General features: G+C 40.1%; 1 protein-coding gene across 1 annotated transcript in view; it reads right to left on the reverse strand.

Moving 5' to 3' along the window:
- The window catches only part of DOCK2 (dedicator of cytokinesis 2), a 173,616-nt gene extending 153,864 nt beyond the window's left edge, over positions 1-19,752 (reverse strand). The window contains exons 1-7 of the mRNA XM_018558336.1: positions 19,713-19,752; positions 18,843-18,926; positions 15,440-15,480; positions 11,890-11,945; positions 5,958-6,054; positions 3,683-3,831; positions 1,497-1,632 (exon numbers count right to left, since the gene is read on the reverse strand). Coding sequence (XP_018413838.1) covers positions 1,497-1,632; positions 3,683-3,831; positions 5,958-6,054; positions 11,890-11,945; positions 15,440-15,480; positions 18,843-18,926; positions 19,713-19,752 — 603 coding nt within the window. The remainder of the gene's footprint in view (positions 1-1,496; positions 1,633-3,682; positions 3,832-5,957; positions 6,055-11,889; positions 11,946-15,439; positions 15,481-18,842; positions 18,927-19,712) is intronic.
- Positions 19,753-21,838: the final 2,086 nt, after the last annotated feature.

The following is a 21,838-nucleotide window of genomic DNA, read 5'->3' on the forward strand; positions in this document are numbered from 1 at the left end:
CAAGAATTCTGAATGTTGCAGATATTTTTTAAGAATGAAACATTTAAGATCCAGCAAACTCCACCTTAATAAAGGGGTACTGCATGGTCTCGCCTTACTATGTCATGCAAGTAAGGCCAAACCTCCTTGTCCTCCTTGTTTGCCTGATTACACAGGACAAAAGGTACTATTTATAGGGCTATTATTCCAGAATGTTCAGGGTCTCTTTAAGGTGTTTGAAGTTTCCCCTATACAGTAATTTTGAAATGTTAACATACTTCACATTCCGGATCTTCACATTAATAAAAGAAAACAAGGCAATGTTTTATTGTGATACTGACTGAATGTAAGCATAATATTGTAAAATGGTACCATTATTTTATAATCCCTTTCATATATTCAAATTCATATCCTTTTTTTTTTTTTTTTATAATTTCCATGATACTCAAATTGTTATTTGAATATCTGACCTATCTTCAGGTTGTGTGAACATTTTATTTATCAAGGTCATAGCATAACTAGCAGCAGTTTTCCCACTTTAAACTGCAACTTTGGGGATGTTTCCCCACTCATCCAAGTGGCCTCCTCAGTTTAAATGAATGTTGAGAACTTCCCCAAACATTTATAACCACACAGAAAACCGAATCACCTTAATACAGTTATAATGGTGTCATGAAAAGTGTCAAGACATATAATGATTGTCCAAGAACATGACAGTTTGACAGTGAAAGTTTGTTTGAAAAAACAAAACCTTCTTATTTACATAATCCAAAATGGACTCTTAATTGGCATTAGATGTAGGAATTGAGATGCCACACCAATTAAAATAGTCCAGATACAACTTTATTCCACTAGGGTCAGGGTACAATTGAATAGAATAGCCAACACTTTTCAGGGGTCCAAAAATACCCCCTTCATTGGGGCTTGGTGAGAGAAATCCTGCATGTGTACTAAAGTCTGCATCTTATAATTTGTTTTGAGTTGTGATGTGAAAGCTTCTGACTTGTCAGCAGCTGGTTTGGCAGCCAAAACCAAAGACTTTAGTCCACATACATGATTTCTCTTACCAAGCCCTGATGAAAGGGGTGTTTTTGGACCCCTGAAATGCTTTGGCTATTCTACTCGTTTTTTCCCCTGACCCTAGTGGAATAAATGTGTACATGGACTATTTTAATTGGTGTGGCATTTCAATTCCTACATCTACTGTATTCACTGTTAAGCCAAGATACTGTAAAGACCCTTAGGCCAGTGATAGCTGACTATCCATTAGCCAGATTCCACATATTTACATCACTTAACCACTATTGGATAAAAAAACCCCATAATAATCACTCAGATCCAGCGCTCTATTTCCACTTCTAGATTTTCTCACTTGGCATTGTCAGGTCACGCTCTAATGTATGAAATTTCAAAAACTCTGCAGTAACCACACCTAGACATATTTAGTCCTAGTTCCAAAACTATTGACATCATCAGAATCTATAAATATGATTGGAAACGAGAATGTGCTTAGTTACCATTTCTTCCTTTATGCGCTCTGTTATTTTCTCAGTAGCTTCTTTGTGGGCATTAAACAAGCTGATTACACTTGTTTTGTCTGGATCCAGAATGTTTCCATCTTCATCCCGTACAATCAGATCAAGTTCAAGAATTCTGTAATCATAATATGTGTCAGTAACAAACACTGCATGATCATGTAGATCAAACAGCATGCATTTATTTATACAATTTGGTAAGCAAAAGCATAAAGATTAGTCATGCAGGCAAACTGTAATAGTTTTTTTTCACAGATTCTCATGCAAACACACAAATGTTAGTGTTCAAGCCTATGAAAACAGAATTTTGGAGAGAGCAATGAATAGTTAGAGCTTCTGTCGGGTTTTTATTTACATCTTTGTCCCTATTGTGCATTCTGTATTTTCTCTCACGTTCTGTCAGGGCAGGAAGTTATGGGTAAGCTCTCAAACATGAACACAGACCAAAACAAAAAATTGGGAAATAGTAAGAACGTTTATGTCCGCCTGTCTCAGTGACAACTGCATCCCTTTTTTCTTGGAACTCACATGGACAGGAAGTGAGTGAAATACCCTCAATGTGATCACAGACAGAAATGAAAACCTGACAGTAACATGTTTTTTTGGCCGGATTTTTCGTTTAAAGAACAACTCTAGACAAATATATAAAAGCACCCTCAAGTGATGCAAACTGTGAAGCTCCAGCACCTGAAGCCAACATATATCATGGGTTAAACTTTTAACATCACTAATATCATGTTTAGCACCACCATCTTTTATGCATTCGAGGAGGATGTGCTCACAGCAAGGGACAAAGCCTGTTTTAAAAGTTTAAGCAGTTGCATTGAAGGTGATTTACCAAAGATATTGAGAATCTTCACAAAATAATTGTGTAAATAATAGGGATGCACGGATAAGTTTTTTTTTTTTTTAATAGAGTACAAGTACCGATATTTTTTTTCCGGTATTCGCCGATACCGAGTGCCCCGATTATCAGGCTTCCTGATTGCCTGGGAAGCTGGTGGTCTATTGAAAGAACACCGACTTCACTTGCTGAGGCTTGCCTGGCTTTCTGACTTTCTAGGTCATTGCGTGACGCCCAGCTTCCTGATTGGTTAGGAAGCCAGGCTGCCTAGCAACAAGTGAAGCCGGCTTTCTAGATTGAAACCAAATCTAAGATTTCCAACTTCTTGAGTGAACCAGCCTAACTGTCTCCTAGTTACCTGAAAGGGCTTTCATCCTGCCAGTAGAAGAGTTCCAAAAAAAGTTTAACAATTTATAACTTCTATAGTGCGTTACACAGTTATGATTGCTCTCACATAGAGATTTAAAAAAATAGAAACATGCTTTGAAAGGGATATGGAGTTATTATTAATCAGGGGTTCTCTAAGACCATAGCAATTGTTTTTTGTTCTATTGTTGAAAGAACAAAAGACATAGCGATTCTGATATCTGTGTTCAGTCTAGTTGATCCAGTCACTATAAACTGCTGGGAAGGTCCAGGAAGTTATAGGTCGTGCTAAATGAGGCTTATAGTAGGGAAAGAGAGCTCATAGTGGTCATAACCAATGGAGTTATACATAGTATAAATTCAAAGAACAGGCAGATAATGGACAGTGGTATGGAGTCTGCTACATTACAGTCCCTGGAAAATGTGACTCTCCTTTATGGCTTATAGCACAACAGAAGTGGGTGGATAATAAGTATATATACTTATAGTATCAAATCTTTTGGCAGGTAAAATAGTCTGAATATACGTGATTAGCATAAACGGGTTCTCTTTTGTGGTATCTCCAGTACAGCTGAAGTTAAGCTATAAGCAGCTTGATAATTATTTCACAAGTGGCATAAAGCAGGTAGCAGATATGTGGCTAGCCATGGTTTGGACAGATGCATGTGATGATTTATGGGTATTAAAGCTCCTTACCAAAGTTATTGCACTCAGAAAATTTAAATCAACTTAGCCTATCCTTGCCATACCACAGCTACAGGTAGAGTTGAAAGGCAGCATAAAAACTGGTACTAATATTTCTCAATAATTAGAATAAACATGAATTTTAGAGCAGATATATAAATACATTATTATATTAAATGAGCTTAACATGTCCATTGTGTCTTTAACAGAACAGATATCGCAACCACTCTAGTGACAAGGTACAGTAGTATTGGTAATATTACAAACAACATACTTGTTACCATAGTCGATTTTTGAAGTAACTTTTTGTTTGAGCTCTTTCAGCTCATCTTTAGGCAAGGTACCAGAGAGAAGCTGTGAACGCCATTCCATCAAATCACACATCATCGACTGTACCTGCTGGAATTTTTGCTTTTTGCTTGCCTGTAAAATCATAACTTTTATAAATTCACAGCTTGGTTTAATTGCAATATTATACTAGCAGCTAGTGCGAATGGTAAAATGAACGAGACTTTTCTAATGTCAAACAGAGCATGGTTTTCAACTGCCTATCTTAGGATAGGCTTGCTATTTTTTTCCTACTTTTTTATGAAAGAAAAGTACAGAACTCATGTACTTGTACTATTTGCATGGGCCAGGAGTTGCCATTTTATAAGTACTTACACAACACCACCTGCAGATGATATTCTGACTAGAGATGCACTATAAGTAGATATATCCTGACTGGAGATGTACTATAATGCTGTTTATTGTGTGCAGTTTATCTATTTTTTGACTTTTGTTTTTCTGTTAGAAAGGATTCACTTTCACACAGGCTGCAAAGTGCCTCCCCCTATGTGATAGTACCAAAGTTCAGTGTAAAAAAAAAATTTTTAAATAAAAACTCCCAAAAAGTTTTTAAAGCCCCCTGCCCCCACATACATGTACATATGAATGTAAACACATGCATCTATCTCTGAAAACAACAATATCACCACATGCCGGACTGAGATCAATAATTCTAGGGCCATTCTTCATGGGTAGCCTTCATGATTAGTACCTTTTGATGTGTCACCTATGGACAATTTTTGGTACCAAAGTTTTTTGCTGTTTCACGGGCACATGCAATTTTAGGGCTTGACACATTTGGTATCTATTTACTTAATGTAACCTCATCTTTTATATTTTATAAACAAATGTGGTATTATATTGTGATTGTGTGCACTAACATTAATGTTAATGATTTTTTAATATAAATTGGAATTCAGGTTTTTATAAACTGTTTTGGTAATGTTGTGTGACATCAAAAACTGCAGCTGCACCATTTTATTTCAAGTGTGTCAAAGTGCTTTCAGAAAATATCTAATCTGAGGGGCTTTAAGCAATTATCAGGACTAAAATGTGCATTTTAACACGTGTGCAAAAATGGCTCTGGCAGTGAAAGGGTTAAGATGTATGCAGTTTATGTATGTAGTGAGAAACAAGCTTGAGGGCTTGTTCACACCAGCAGCCATGCTAAGGGCCAATAATGGAGGTTTTTGTGCCAGCGCCCTCCCTCAGAAGGTCAGGTTTTCCAGCAGCCTTTTGTCAGTGTGTATGGAAAAATTGAGTAAATAGGGATAGCTGACAGTGGGATTTCAGGGAGAGATTGAGCTTCTGCTATACAAACACACACAGAGGCGTGTAGCATTATTCCACTGTTATATTTTATTGTATTATTTTTAAATTATAATACAGTGGGATACTATTCCAAAGAAATGCCCCTCAAAAGGCTTGTATAGCAACTGCTTTTTGCACACCGGCTCCACAGCCCAACGTTCATTGACAAGAGACTGGATACAAGACAGGAGATATCCTCTAACCTGTTTACACAGTAACTTAGGGCTGCTGGCATGAGCTCACACCAGAGGCTGTAACACAGCTCTGAACACACAACACACTTTGCGACGTCATTAACACAGTAAATTCGTGACTGGAAAGTGCCACAATATGGAGTCCAGTGACCGAATGTCACTTTCCAAGCTAGCCCCATCCATTCCAGTGGAGTCTGCCAATCCGAATGGTTGCACAACTAGACTAGCAGCTTGTAGGAGAGTCTTGCGTGAAGAAAATAAATAACATTCTTGAATATAGCAAAAAATGGCTAGGAAATTAGAATTTTTTTATTGATAGAGTTTAAATTACTTAGGGACATAGTTAATAACGCTAAAAAAAAGATTGATTTGCATCAAATGTAACCTCTTACTCAACTCAGCTCTTGCATATTGGGTCCAGAGGATGGAAAAAACAAAATTCTCTGGAAGTAACACTATTTAGACAACTAACCATACTCCAAGATAAAAAAAATACCAACATACTACAGTCATAGCTTCTTATCAGTGTGTTAAAATATGTGATCTTTCATATTAATATCGCCAATAACTCCAAAGTCCTCCACATGACAAAATGATTTCATTATATATTGCAAACATCACTAGCCAATGCTGACTTTAAAAAATGTTATGGCTTAAGTATTTGTCATATGATCAGTAATCAGTAATCTGCAATAATAAAGAAATCATATTTCTTACCGAATACAGCTGTTTCCAAATGTTGCTCCATTCCCGTAGAGTAGCTGTAACTTCTCGCACTAATGGAATTTCAGCTGGCACTATGTATTCTGCATTTCTAAAAAGACAAACAGAAAGATCATTCACACTGGGGAAAATGTAATGAACACAATTGCGTATCAATTTTTTTTATTTTGCAAGTAAAAATATTAGCATTAAACTTTGAGTCTGTTTTGCGATCAAAGCAACAGTTTTAGTCTTGCACGATTGTGCACCCAAAAAGTTACTGTCTGCCTATTTGTCTGTCTGCCTTACTTTCTGACATAACTGTGAGGTAATTAAATTGTACATCTGTCACAGAACACAAATTGCTAAGTACAGATATGCTCATTTTCAATGTATTATTTAAAATACATACAGATTATATCAGTGACATGTGGTACCTTCCGTGCTGGGTGAGGCATTCCCCAGCATGCCCCACCCCCAGCCTGCCAACACCATGTCCCAAGCCTGCTGAGGACCCGGCCCTCCAACCAGGTCACCAAGTTATGTGTGGAGGAGGGAGGGAGGAGCCTCCCTGTCCCTCACTTGCTCATCATTTGCAAAGCATCGAGATCGATGTCCTCAGTGGGGTTTTTTATCTTTTTTTTGACTGGACAGCTTGGACCAATGGCGCTTTGCCATTGGTCCAAACCATCCACAGAGCTCAAGCCTCTAACATAGAGTAGAGGCTGTTGCAGCTCTTGCCTCACTATGTTAGGTTACACAAGCAGTGGGGAAGCCCGCTGCTGTATAACCTAACTAGCTGTCAAAAGCTGGATGCAGCGCCGCCTGTAATTAACATTCAGCACTCCGTCCATGACAGTTAACACAGCCGGAAGGCTTTCCCTTCTGTGTAACCTGTTACAAGACGCTCTGAATGGATAAAAAGCTGTCAGCTTCGTACTTGAAGATGACAGCTTTTTCCTCTATGATACCAAGTGAGGCTCTGCCTCCCCTGACCGCACATCCCTGGAATATACAGTATATATCTGTCCATAACTACTGACAATAAGACAGTTTTGATCAATTTCTCCCATTGCGTGTTTTGGTACAGTACACGCTACTAGCTGATTTCCCAGTAGTACAGTGTAGGTGTTTGATGTATAGTATATGCATAATTTTTAACTTTAACAATGATTATAGTGACCAGGACAGAATAAATCCCAAATACCAACTGATATATCAACTGTTTTATTCTTATTTAACTCATTCTATATGCACATTTATAAGTAAGCATGAACAAATGTGTCTGGGTTAGGTTCGCTGATACAAGATCCTGACACGCTTGTATAGGGTCCCATGGTTGCTCCATAAGATGAATAGCTTGATCCCGTGTGGGAGGGCCTCGGGTACAATGTTACATGCATTCTGGAATTGCCCCGGGATACAACCCTTTTGGGAGGGGGTCCTGGGTATAGTTGAGAACCTGACAGGGGCGGACCTCAGGGGTAACCCAGCGGCCTGCCTGCTCCATTTGACCTACCACCCGATCTCAAAATACAGACACTCATTAACACATCATCTGTTGAATGCAGCCAGAGCCTGTGTACCCCTGAAGTGGCGGGACCCCCAGCCTCCCACAGTCCAGTTATGGCTTGCCAAGGTCCAGGACATCTATCTGCTGGAAGATCTCACAGTCTCACTGAATAATGCAGAAGCTCAATTCAATGCCACCTGGGGGCCATGGTTGTGCTACGGAACCTCTGCGCAATTCCCTCACCAGAGCTCCCAGGATGGAAACTAGGACCTTGAAGGGTATGTCGGGCCCTGCCCGGACCCACTCTCTCCTTTCCTTTTCTGGACTTTCTTTTCTACTGCTCTTCCCTTAACCACGGGATACAGCTATTTTCCAGGGAGAGCGGGGGAGAGCTTCCTGATGGGGACGGAGGGCGGGAACTTACCTGCCACTCCTCTGCCCTGCATGCACGTATACCCCTACATGCTCAGAGGCGGCTCTGATCACGCCGGTCAGCGCTCCCTCTCTCTCCTCCTGGCCGCTCTGAAGCTGCAGCAATAATTGTTAAAGTAGATGTAACCCAACCATTAAAATGTTATATAAATTTTATCAGCTGTTTGCTGATATAAAGGTCTTGTTTGGGCACTGCCCCTGTCTCCCACAATCTCCCGTTTGCAAATCAACTTGTCACATGCCTTCCCAAAGGAAAAAAAAATTGAATCTGATACACATTGCCCAGGAATATTATACTGTTTTACAAAAAAGCCTTTTAAAAAATTGCAGCCACTAACATCTAGGAAATGTGCCTGTAAAATGCAGTTGCATAGGAGTGGAATGCAGGTGGACTTTTTAAAACACACATTCAGCTTGTTATGACTGTAGTGCACATGGAAAGGCTGTAAAGAGGCTGCAAGACATACATCAGTCATATAAACATGTAAAAATCCCTCCCTCCAAAATTCCCCAAGATACACAGTATATTTCTCCCTAAAGGACAAGGATTTACATTAAAAGGTTTAAGTGACATTCAGTTCGGGTCAAGGTCCACCCTTCGTGCTACTTTACCTGACATAACACATAGGACGGAACTGGACACATACACTAGAAGTGATGTACCAGTCAGGACCAGCTATGTTCAGAGCTGGAAGCAGCCAGCTAGGTCCCTAGCAGATGAAGTCACAGGTAAATATATATGACATTCATGGGTGCACATTTCTTGGTGCACTGAACAATTTAAGTGGATTTTATTAGTTGTTTCTATAATGTCATGTATAGTTAAGTCATGTGACACTTTGCATTTTCTCTCTGAGCCATATCTGTAGACTTAAAGATCTGGTCATGCACGTGCCAGTATAGGATTATTATCCATTGGGCCCAGGACATCATGTCTCTCTAGGCTTGCAGCGCAATACTGCAGAGAACGGAGCTGATGTCACAACATTTGCGCTGCCCTCTTAATGAGTGGAGGCCACTGACCACCAGGGATGTGCAATATATATCCCAAAGAAAATTTGAGTAAAATGAAATCTTACATTTTTATTCAGTATATAGCTCAGTTTTTAAATAAGTATTCAAATATACTTATTTTCTCAGCTAAAAAAAAACTTTTTATCTTAAAGCAAATATGTCTTGAGAGAAATATGCATATATTTTAAAATGTCTGATAATTACTATACTGCATATGTTAGTACAACTCTAGGCAGCTCTCTTCTCTCACACATCACTCCGTTCATGGCAAATTCTTTCAAATCCTTTAATGGCTGGCATGTGAGCCCAGGTTCGGGTCACCACTGAAAATAGATCCGACCATCCTGGATCGCCAAGGTATGCAATCCGGGCCGATCACAATCACACAGCAGCGGTGTCCTCAAAACAGGCATATTGGAAGGCCGCTTCCTCCTCGCTAAGACCCCAAGAGGTCCCAGCAAGCGGCCGTCTAATATTGGCTACCGCTGCCCGATTGTGACCAGCCCGGATCGCATACCGAGGCATTCCGGGACGGTGGGACTTATTTACAGAGCCGCAGCTGCCCTACCACCCCAGAGCAACACAGTATGTAGCTTATATTATTCTGCATTGCTGTATAAGGTATTGCTGGGATTTTCAGTTCTCTGTAGCTGATGGTATTATTTTGGATTGCTGTATAATATATTGCTGGGATATGTCGTCCTCTATAGTTGAGGATATTCTGCATTGGTATACAATGTATTGCTGAGATTAGTTCCTCTACAGGTTTGAGTCAGTGGCAGAACTACCAGTGGTCACAGCTGCAAATGGGCCCAGGTGCTCCACCACTGACTTCAAGCTGTAGAGGGTTAAAACCTCTTGTATTGCATGTTTCTTCTAGGATTTCAGCACATAGTTAGTTCAGACAGTAGTATGAAGTGTTTTTTCTAAAATAAATCATCAGTATTCAGGTCTAAGTGCAGGATGGGCACTTTGAGACACACAAGTTTAGTCATCCAGTTTGGGCACTAATGCTCAGAAAGGTTTGTCATCACTGGTCTATATGCTTTAAATGAGAGCGTAAGTGGGCTGAATGGGATCCTGCAAATGTTTTTAAAAGAAACAGATCTAAGGATGGGCACACATGGACAATTTTTCATAGTGTAAATGTGTTACTAAAATTGTGCACAATTAATTACTACACATACAAAACATACAGTAGCATGTAGCAACATTTGATCACACAAAGTTGGACCAAAAATCACCCATGTGCACCCAGCCTAAGGATTATCCTGTCCACTCCAGAAATGTTTTCTCACAAGCTGTTATATAAATGGTACAATATCATGATTACTTACTCTGACTAGGCCAGCATTAAGCCATGCTGAGCTGACAGTTGCTGGTAAAACTACATTTTATTATTACCAACTTGAACTTCCTGGCATTCACAATGTTACGGTCTGGGTTAGTTTAGCAGTACCATGTATGTTAAACAAATGTGCTTCACTCTGTAACAATCAGTCTACTATAAACTCTGCTAGTGTTAGGAGTACTATTGAAATTAGGGATTTACAAAGCTTCATTAACATCTCTGGTGAAATTTTGCATGTCAAGCCTGAATGCTCCCTATTGATCTGAGTAAGAATAGCGTAAACACTGCTCAGCATCTACTTGTACAGTTTTGCAGCAGTCCTTCTACTGTTTAGCTGAACAAGATTATATGCACTATACCGTGGCACAAGGGTAGGGGATGACTGAGGTAGGCAAGTACAGCTGGGGGAAGGGGGTGCATTGGCAGCCTGACTCAGAACTGCTGCTATATGACAAATTGTAAAATTGATTAGAAATGCAGTATGACCCACCAGAAATCCTCTCCATATAGAAACCTCAAGGAATTCCCCTTCTCGCTGTATATTTGCAGACTGGTACTAGCTGTAATTTGTTCATCAGATAATTCAGCTGTCATACAGATTCTGCAAACATCTAAAAGCTTCTATCTTGCAACCCAACAATGTAACCTAATTTATATTGTGGTTCTGCTTGCTTTTTCTTTAGTAACACTGAGAATTGTATGTAAAGTGAGGCCATGCTAGATGAGACACATAGTTCCTCTTTATTATTAGTGTTAACATATGCCATGAATGTAGTGCATGCTCAATCAATATTTTGCCTGCTACCGGGGAAATACATGTGCCAGCATAGCCTTCATTTCCATGTAATGCATAAATATTTATTAACATATTTATATATCTATGGTGTGCTGTAAATTATACTCCCATACTGGCCAACCTACTCTGTATGTTGTGCCATATGTTATGTACTTACAACTGACTCCCTTGCTGAAAAGGACAGCTGTAGTTCTCACACGGGGTGTGTCGGACTGCTGCAAAGAGGGCTGGGGCTCTCACAGAGTACTTCAGTCCTGTCTGCAACTTGCAGCCTACATGGAGTAAAGGATATTTCCACTGGGGCTGGGGGGGCAGTTTCCAAAAAAGCAAAAGGTATGACTTTTACTATCTAGTTGTGCCCTAATATTTTTTCTATTGGTCCTTAAAGTGACATTAAACCCTCAGATTTTTTAACATAAATCAATACTGTAATGTGTGCCTTACTGTAATCCATGGTAGTTTCCCTTCTCTTTGCTGCTCTTCCTTTTAAATCCTCATGTCTTCTCATGCTGGGGGAGAACTTACCTTTGCAGCTGAGTGCCTCTTCCTGTAGTGCTGGCTCAGGTTGTGAACCTGCACACAGACACCATGTATCCATTTCAGAGACAAGGCAGTCTGCTGCAAAACGGAAGTTCTGCCCAGCATGAGAACAGATACGGATTTAAAAGGAAGAGCAGCAAAGAGAAGGGAAACAACCATGGATTACAGTAAGGCACACATTACAGTATTGTTTTATGTTGAAAAATCTGAGGGTTTAATGTCACTTTAAGCTTCAACATGGCTTTAGGAATAAAAATTATTTATTGAAAAGGCCATAAATGTAATAAAATTACAGTGTTACCTTTTTGTCTGAATTGTAACATCCTTGATGTGGATAAAAGATTTAGGAAATATTCCCTGTAGAAAAAAGAAAAACAATGGCACATTTATTTTTTGGATAGATATGTTGTAATACATGTACAAAAAAACCATAACATTAATTCAGTCAATAAAAACTAGTGGTGTTTTTCTCACCAGCTGAATAGGTGTTGTTGCAAAGCAATGGTGAAACAATCATAATAGTGTATATAAACTTCTTATGTGAATAACAAAATGATACAAAAAAACAATAACATTTTGTTATTCACATTAGAAGTTTATATATACGATTATGCATTCTATGAAGACTGTCTGTTATAGAGATTTATGGATATCCCTGGGGTTCTCCATTTATTATGTAGGAATTAATATGGCAGTATATAAATATAATATACATTTCCCACACTATGTTTTTAAACATTTCCCACACCATCCTTCATATATCTTAGCCATGGTCCCTTTGTAGCATACGGTTTATATGGTACCCCTTTTTTAACATGGACCCCCCTCTTTTGTTACTACATATTTTAACATTTTGTTTTTGCCAATTTTATATATAGATGTATTAGATCCAGTTTGTTCAGGACTAGAATTAATTCACGTCATGTATCCATTGAATATCCCGCGTATGCATCCTCCTCGACTCTCCTAAGTGTTAAATGTTTTTATGTATTGTAAGATTTTCTTTGTATGTATATATGAGCCAGAGTTGGGAGGAATCTACCCCAATTTATTGTCGGTTTAAAAGCAAATAAGAGGATTTGGTTCTATATATCAAGAACTGATTCACTAATTGTTTATGCATTCACGGACGTGGTGTTGATTATAAAAGTTGGAAGATATATCTTCACATATTTCAAGGACTTTATTGTATCAAGAAGTAATGGACTTCACATATGGATATGTAGATTAAGTGGGAGTTGTACATCACTTGTGAGATTTAACACAGGATGTTCTATAAGTACACATTTTATGAGATGTACTAGCACATTTTCTTTCTATGTTTATTATGGTTTATAGTGTCTAGACCATTAGACCAAGAGTTTTTTTCTAACTATCATCAGCACAGGCATTGTGCAACACAGGTGTTGTGTATGACACAAAATTATGTATCACTTTGTGACAATTTCACATTTTATACTATTTTTCTCACATTTTAGGAATATTTTTTGAGTTTGTGAAGCGCAGTGCTATTTTCTTTTTTCCTATTTTGTTGTGTACTCACCTATTAAGCACAGCTGCTCTTAGAGTGTTATTTGATTCCTAGCGCAGTTTTTTTCTATCTGACATTAGTTATTTTAGTTACAGTTTTTTTTCTCCATTTCTGGGAGTGGGGTTCCTCCTTAAAATTCCTACCAGACCTAAACAGCCTGGTAAGACTTTTGGGAAGAAGCCCACGCATTTTTAAAAAAATGCTGGTTGCCTGGCTATCATACTGAGTCTCCTGCTTCTATACTTTAGCTTGGTAAATGCATTTCTGCGGGTTAAAACGCGCACGCAGCCTGCGCGACTGCGTGTTGGGCTTCGTAAATCAGCCCCAATGACTCACTACAAAAGTATAGATGAGGACTTCTGAATTTATTTTGACTTTACTAATCTGTGTTTTTATTACGGGTCATTGACTCAAAATATTGAAGCCAGTGGATCAACACAGCAGTCAGATAATTTGCATTTTCTGAACAGGGTAAGCAATAGCTCCATATGTCTCTCATGACAGTTTTACCTAAATAGTAAGCAGAAAATGCAAAAAAAAAACCACATTATTTAATTATGTGTTTGTTGTCTTTTTTACTCTTTATTTTATGCTAAAATCGAAATGTTATGACCTTTGCCATTTCCACTGTTAAAGTACAGCTGTGTCCACAAAAACACCTCAAAGAACAGGAAGCTCTGAAAAGAATATATAGTAAAAGCAGCTTGCTATTCATTAAGTTTTTCTTACAACTGCAATCCACAGTAATCTGCTGCAACACTTTTATGCAGCAACTTTGCCTGTAAAGTTAGTTGCTGTGCAGTTAAAGACTAAGGCTGGGTTCACACCTGGGCGTATTTTTTGGCTCGTTTTTCAGCTCGTTTCTTTCGCGCTTTTTAGCACGTTTTTTCCGTTCAGTGAAACGCGCATTTCACTGACGGTATGATTTTGTTGTTTTCCTTATTTTCTCTATTTTTTAAAAGAAATTTTTTTTCCACTTTCAAACTTCCCGCCGGCTCCGCCCCCCTGCGACGCGGCCTGCACGCAAGGGACGGAACCCGGCAGCCACCGGAGGACACATCGGGGATCGCGGACAATGTAAGTCCTACGCTGTATTCCCGAGTGTGGCTCGGGGTTACCGCTTTGTTAACCCCGAGCCACACTCGGTAATACCAATGGAAACGCGCAGAAAAACACCCCAAAGAAGCTCCTGTACTTGTTTGGGCGTAGGGTGTTTTTCAGCGTGTTTCCACGGGCTGAAATACGCCCAGGTGGGAACCATGCCCTTAGGGAAGTATGGGATTTCACTGTTTGAGCGTTTTACAGCGCGTCGATCAGCCCTGTAAAACGCCCAGGTGTGAACCCGGCCTAAGTTCACCTTTTTGACTATGTCTCATGTTACACCTATATTTAGAGTGTAATATGAAACATGGTCAGATCGTAACCCCAACCCCCCCACTTACCTGAATCGCGGGGTTCCTCTACCCTCTGGCCACTGTTTGTTTTTGAGAATAGCACAGCTGTGCATTGCTCCACCCACACCATGCCACATCATCCATCCATCACGGGAGAGGGGCTTGTAGTTTCAAAGGAATACAAGTGCCGTGACATCGCCACACTTGTAGACCACTAACTCTGCCTCCTGCCCATGTTACTGCATGTCCATAACTTGGTACGGGCATGGACGGGAGGAACTGTCTGCAGAAGCCAGATCATTTACTATCTACTAATCATGGTTGCACAGCTTTACTGGCTTCTATGCAAAGAAATAATAAATGCACATTGTTTCTTTTATGAAGAAGTGTTTTATTTATTTTTTTTAAGTGAAATGTCCTTTTTATGGCACACTTAGTCACACCTACTAGCTGTGATATCATTCAGGTTTGCTCTCTTTCTTCCCTATGCCTCTCCATGCTCCACAGGATAGGACAGCAGGTTGTCTGGATTGTTTCAGGAGTGCACTCCCAAGGATTCATTACTAAGGCCCGGGTCACACCTGGGCGTTCTGCAAAACGCTCAAACACCGAAATCCTATTATTTCCTATGGGTATGGTTCACACCTAGGCATATTACAGGCCGTATAAACGCGCTACAAAACGCCCTGTGCCCAAAGCAGTACAGGAGCTTCTATGGGGCGTTTTTGTTGCGCGTTTCCATTGGGATACAGCCAAGTAACCCTCGGAAACGTGCGACACAAAACGCACAACAAACGCGCATATTCGATACGCCTAGGTGTGAACCCAGCCTTAGACTTTGACATAAAAACCATGGCTGCCTGAAAATAAACCCTTGTAATTATGTTCTGGTGCTTATTAGAAGTATAGAAGTAATTGAAGCTTACCTCGTGTGTTCTCTGTTTTAGCAGATATCCTTTGTACCATTCTAAAATGATAAATGCACCAGATCAGACTGTTAAAATATCTGTTAAACATTCATGTCAGTGACAATAGAAGTTCAATTACTGTATAGCCAAGCCAGACATGAACTACTTTTTCTCCATAACATTTCTTTTAATTATAATAACAAGCTTTTTGAGCTCACTGCAGATTCCTTTTCTTAGAGTTTACCAAGGGACACAGGATCAGTACAATTCAGGAACATTGAGTTATACTTCCGCCTTTAGGAAGAACTGGACAATGGCAAACTAAAAAACCATTGGCCAGCCAAGTATAAGTCCTTCCCACTCCCATGATGCTTCAGTTTTTTAGAAGAGCAACATTAGGAGTAGACCGTAAACACAGAGTGATTGTAACCTGTGTGTAATGATTGAGCGAGTTTGGCTGAGGATCTCAGCTGCGGAGAGGCTTTGTGGATGGCTCAGGTGGGGGGTTCACACTTACACTCTTTAGTGTGGCTGAGTGAGGTTGGAACCCTTAACACATCATATGCCACCACAGGCTGTAATTGCAGAGATAACAATAAGTGAACCTTCCCTCTTTGCAATATTGTGGTTAGTTGGGGCCTGTGGGGATTTGTAGTTCAAAATAAAGTAGTTCACTCCATGAATGCAAAAAACTATTGCAGGCTTATCAAACAGTAATTAGGAGTACTCCTGAGCAAGCCCCCTTTGTAGAGCAGTGTCTCTTTAAACCCCACTGAGTTGCAGGCAATGTAAACAATTACAGGGTCCAGGATGGTACTTGCGGTTTGTTGGGGTATTCAGAGCCCTCCAGGAGTACAGGGCGAAGGATCACTGCTGTGCTGGAAGAAGTCCGGATTAATGCTGCTGGAGTGAAAGGTTCATGTGATGGAGCAGAGGTATGAGCCCTAAGAAATTGCTCAACGTTCTACCTCGCTAGAACATTGAGCAAGTGTGCCTTCCAGGCTTTTATGAGTAGGCAGGTGTGTTGGGGCGGAGCAGTCAGCAGAGGCCCTCCCGAACGTCTCCTAGCAACAGGATGCTTCCGAAGGGCCAGGCTGCTACGCCCTCACTCCTATGTGTGACGAGTCCGAGGGAGACGTCTGGAGGGAGGAGCCGAATATGCAAGCCTGCCGGCCCGTCTCCTAGCAACGAGACGGCGCCGCGGTTCGTGACACTGTGTCCCTTGATGAACTCCAAGAAAAAATATTTACGGTGAGTAGAAAAATCCAGTTTTCTTAATCATTCAACAATGGATACAGGATCAGTAGAATTCAGGAACATTGGCACATCCTAAATCATTCCAAATGAGGGGAGGGCCACAGACCAACACAACGCTAACAGCCCAAGAAGAAAACAACAATGAAAAAAAACAGGGGTTGCCTGCAGCTCAAAGAGCTGCTTGAAGGATCTTGCATCCAAAGATGCCTGAACATCCCTATAACTTAGAGAATGTGTTAACAGAAGACGTGGTGGTGGCCTTGCAAATCTGGAAAACAGATTATTGATGCCTAAGAGTCCCGGAAGTCCTGGAAAAAAAGTGGAAACCTACCCTTAAGTGGGCAAGCTTGGAAAATAACCTGCATGTGACAGATAAGTAAAAGTTCTTTACAAGTTAAGGATTCTAACTCAGACACAAGACTAGCAGAGGTGATGGCATAAAGAAAAGCCATTTTATGTGTTAGGTATCTTTGATAGGTTTAAAAAAACAAACTGTCTTTGAAGAGCTGAGGGAACAAGGTTGAAATCCCATGGAGTCACTGGAGGCTGTGCAAGTGGAACTATGTGAGCTACACTTTATACAAAAGCCTTAACATGGGAATACAAAGCAATTATTCTTTGAAAAAACATCGGTGACGCTGAAATTTGGCCCTTGATGGTATACAAAACCTATTGTTGATCCAGGTCAGTGTGTAGAAAGGTCAGGATCTGTCCAATGTCCTTGCCTCGCACCAGACAAAGTATGCTTGCCACACACAATGGTAGACCTTATGCAACATGCTTTTAGGAACCTATGAATTAGTGAGTCAGAAAAACTCCATTCTCTTAAAGCATGGGCTTCAACAGCCATGTCGTCAAAGCCAGCTAGTCTGAAGCATGGGGGTAAAATTGCCCATAAGACACAAGATGATCTGAAAGAGCTCATGAGCTGTCTGCCAGAAGCCTGAACAGGTTGGAGTACCACATCCTCCTAGGTTCATTTCTATGAGATTCAACAGAATGCCCTCTATCTTGATCCTGCAGAGCAGACAAGGAAGAGCTTCAGAGGAGGAAAGGTGTATATCAAGCTGTACTGATCCCATAGAGCTACCAGGGCATCCACAGTTCCCACTAATGGATAACTGCATTGTAGTCAAACCTGTCCAATTTGTTTTTGAACCTGGAGTCTATGAGGTTCACATGAAATGTTCCCCAACTAAGAGACAGGTCCTGAAACACCTCTGAAATGAAGTAACCATCCTCCTTAGTCCTGCCATTTTGGCTAAGGTAATCTGCTTGCCAATTGTCCACTCCTGGAACGTCCATCTTCCTAGGACACTAGCAAAAAAATAAACGGAAGCATCGTGAGAGTAGATGAGTTATACTTGGCTGGCTTACAGCTTTTGTTTACCAGTGTCCAATCCCTTCAAAAGGTGGCAGCATAACCCAATGTGCCTGCTACTGATCCTGTGTCTCTTGGTGAACAATTAATAAAATATATTATTATATTATTAGGAGTGGAAGAGATTAGCATCATTATTAGGAGTGGAAGAGATTAGCATCAAACAGATAGCAGAACAGATAGAGGCCTCAACATACATGTCCAAACATACATTCTAATGCTCTCTCCACCAAAACACAGGTGGTACTCCACACAGAAATGTCAGTTTAAAACTTACCAACATTTACAGTATTCTTTGACAGAAAACTGTAACATTAAGTCTTCCCTCAGAAACATCCACAAAATCATCTCTGAATTTGTGCTGAAACTTTCCTTCCATCTGGAGGGTGGCTACTTTTGTTCCCCATGGTCCCTGTGTGTGTTGTAAAGTAGCTATCACTCCAAACTCGCTCCCATGATAGACTACAAACTCAGGTTTAGTTTATTAATTTGTATTGAGATTGTAGTCCATCACAGGAGCGAGCTTGGAGTGATGGCTACTTACAACAATTTGCACGATATTCTAATTATTCGAGTTTCACCTGTACATAGTTTACTCCAATCTTTTGTACAGTAAGTATCCTGCCACTGCCTAGCTATGACCCCCGCCTCCCCAGAAAATGGACTGTAGTCATCTTCATGTTCCCTCCCTTGCCAACCCGAGAAAATGTTTGCCAGTTACTAATAGGTGCCGAATCTACTCTAATAGATGCATATATTTAGGAAATTATAGGTCATCCTTACCTTCACAAGTCTCCACAATGTGGACCACATCTCCAATTTGAAGGGAAAGCTGTTGTGGTCCATGGCTTGTAAAATTACAAATAGCTGAAGATAAAAATAAAAGCAAACATTTTAAAAGTGAAAAAAAGCCATTAAATAAAAACTTTAAAATGCAAAAGTCCAATGTGCCAGAGTATGTTGTCATTGTATAGTGCTCACAATTTTAGTGTGCTGCCATAATGTATGGGGGTTATTCATTTAGCTGCCAAAGGCAGCCAAGTGAATAACCGAGCCAAAGTGAAGTGAAGGCTTATTTAATCCGTACATCGGCTAAAATCAGTCGTACATCGCCTTCCGAAGTGCAGAAGGGGTTCGTCGATCTAACATCTGGTTCGGCTGAGCTGAAGCTCACTCGCTCTCGTTCAACGGCAGTGAATGAATAGCCGAATGCTATTCTGCTCGGTACCTCCGTAGCATGCAGAATAGAAAAAAAAATTAAATGAATGAAAAAAATTATTTAAAATTTTTTAAACAAATATGAAAAATAAGAATAAAATGAAAATATTTTAAAGGAGAAACAAAAAAGAGGCATGCTGACCCAACCGTACGAGACGAATTCCCGCCGCATAATGCAGCATCTGACAGATACCAGCAAAATAAAAACAATTGGTTTCCTATTGGACGGCACCTGCCAGAGTCTTCTAGCAGGTCCTAGCCAATAAATAACAACTGGGCGGAGCCGGCTGTGATGCCATGGCTGGCTACAAACCCAGTTGTTGTTGTTTAATGACAGATCAGCATCCCCAGGTCATTTGGGGACGCTGATCTGTCATTACAACTGGGTGGGGAGAGCCGTGAGATCACATCTGGCTCTGCCCAGCTGCCATTTACATGGAGATTGGCCGACCTTTTTCCACGTTCTGTCTATCATTACGGCTCAGCTAAGCCGAAGCATTTGCATTTGGCGCAGCTGATCCGCTTGGCTGCCTTCGTCTGTTGTACGGGCTATAGTGAATAGCCCGTACAGCAGCCCTCAGGCGGCCAAAGTGGGCCAACAGATCAGACAAAGCTATGTGAATAACCCCCTATGTTATCGAAATAAAAATGCTTTAGAGTGTTTTAGATCTGTTGTTTATTACACTCATGTATATAACATTAACACATTACGATGTGATGTAGCCTTAGAGTACTAAGTGTATCCTCCATGTTCCTAATCAGCTTATAGTCTAATGGCAATAGCCATTCATTCACACTCAATTTTGATTAAAGCAAACCCACACAAACATGAGGAGAACATACAAAAAAACATGTGAATAGTACTTCCCCAGGAACAGGAACAGTATGCCAAGCCTACAGGGCAAGTGTTTATTCTTTACTTGTCAAATGCAAAAAAAAGGTGTACATATAAATCTGTATAAAATAAGTCAAGGCAACTGTACTTGCTGTAATTTTTCTTGAAGACGTTTCACTGGTCATCTAACCAGCTTTCTCAATTCAGAATGACTTGTACAAAAATTATCTGGAAATTAATATGGTGAATGTTGTTCCAATCCACATAATCTGTAAATCACAACCAGGTGTTGATTGCAATTGCATAATTGACCAGTGAAACGTCTTCAAGAAATTTTTTTTATTTTTTACCGATACACCATGACATGGATGAATAAGAACCTTCACAGACATGTTTATATAAACCTAAAAACTTGTTTCCCTTCCCACTTAATTGATAAAATAAAAGGACACAAGTGAAATCAGCATGGAATTCTGTATTACTGTCTATGACTTCCAGTGTCAGTCATAGCTTAGCCCGTGGATGAGTTTACAAACATGCAGCCTGTTTGGTTTGGAAAGGGCATAAATCAATGTTGTTGGGTATATACAGGTAGTTTGATGCTACACCCCTAGCACAGCTATTACAATATCTCAGACTATCATTAGTGAGGCGTTTTAGGTATCGCCAAAGCAATCTCAAACAACATTCAATAAAATGCATCATTTAATACTATGATTAAAACTTACTCAATCCACATCATAAAATCAATGCATGGGTCAAATTAGATTTTGCAGTATTATAAATTCATGAAATACATTTTACAAAGAGAAACCCCTTAACTCCTTGTCTTGCCTTGTCGACACATTTTGTTATCGTGCTTCCTCAGTAACCACAAGTAGATTTATGGACACGTGCCTCAAAATTTAACTTGGCCATCGATCTGAGGTGGCATATCCCCTCCTGCTACTGGGGGCTGATGTGGGCGGATTCTTTAACAAAGGACCGCCATCTAAATGGCTAGAAGATAGACCCCCCTTCCATTAATATTCTTGCAATACCTAATTAATACAATGGTTGATCCTTATTTCACTTTATCTTATCTAAAGTAGATAACATTTCAGATGCCTTATTTATTGGTCTCATAGGGATCAATGCAGAACTCCCTTGCTGTTATGTATCCAAGCCAGGATATGGATACTCTAATAATAGAAACCCTTGCTTGAGCTCTCTTTCCCTGTCATTAAAGGAGTATAGGTCCGACAGGAGTCGCTGGTAAGTTCCCCCATGTATGTCCCTGCCTTTCAGGATGGATGGAATTTATGACACTGCAAAATCTAATGTGACCCATGCATTGATTTTATGATGTAGAATAAATAAGTTTTAATCATGGTATTAAATAAATTATGTATTTTATTGAATGTTGTTTGAGATTGCTTTGGCGATACCTAAAACCCCCCACTAATGGTAGTCTGTGGTTTGGAAAGGGGACCTTTGAGTATTGGGGTGATCCTTTCATTCCTTCAGGGCAAAAGGACAGTGTTTATGTGAAGGGGCTCGGCTGACCCTGATACTCACTTTACTAACATTCCCCCAATGCTCCTTGTGCTCTCTAGTCTGGTAAAAACACCTGGTGCTTCTGGGTACATTTGCTCCCATGTGACAATTCTAAGGTCTAGCAGAAAATAGGTAGGTCCCAACACCTTCACATTACAGAGGAGGTTATGTTAACAACATCACACCCCCC

Source organism: Nanorana parkeri, unplaced genomic scaffold, assembly GCF_000935625.1.
Source record: "Nanorana parkeri isolate BGI_ZX_2015 unplaced genomic scaffold, ASM93562v1 scaffold332, whole genome shotgun sequence".
NCBI lineage: Eukaryota > Metazoa > Chordata > Amphibia > Anura > Dicroglossidae > Nanorana > Nanorana parkeri.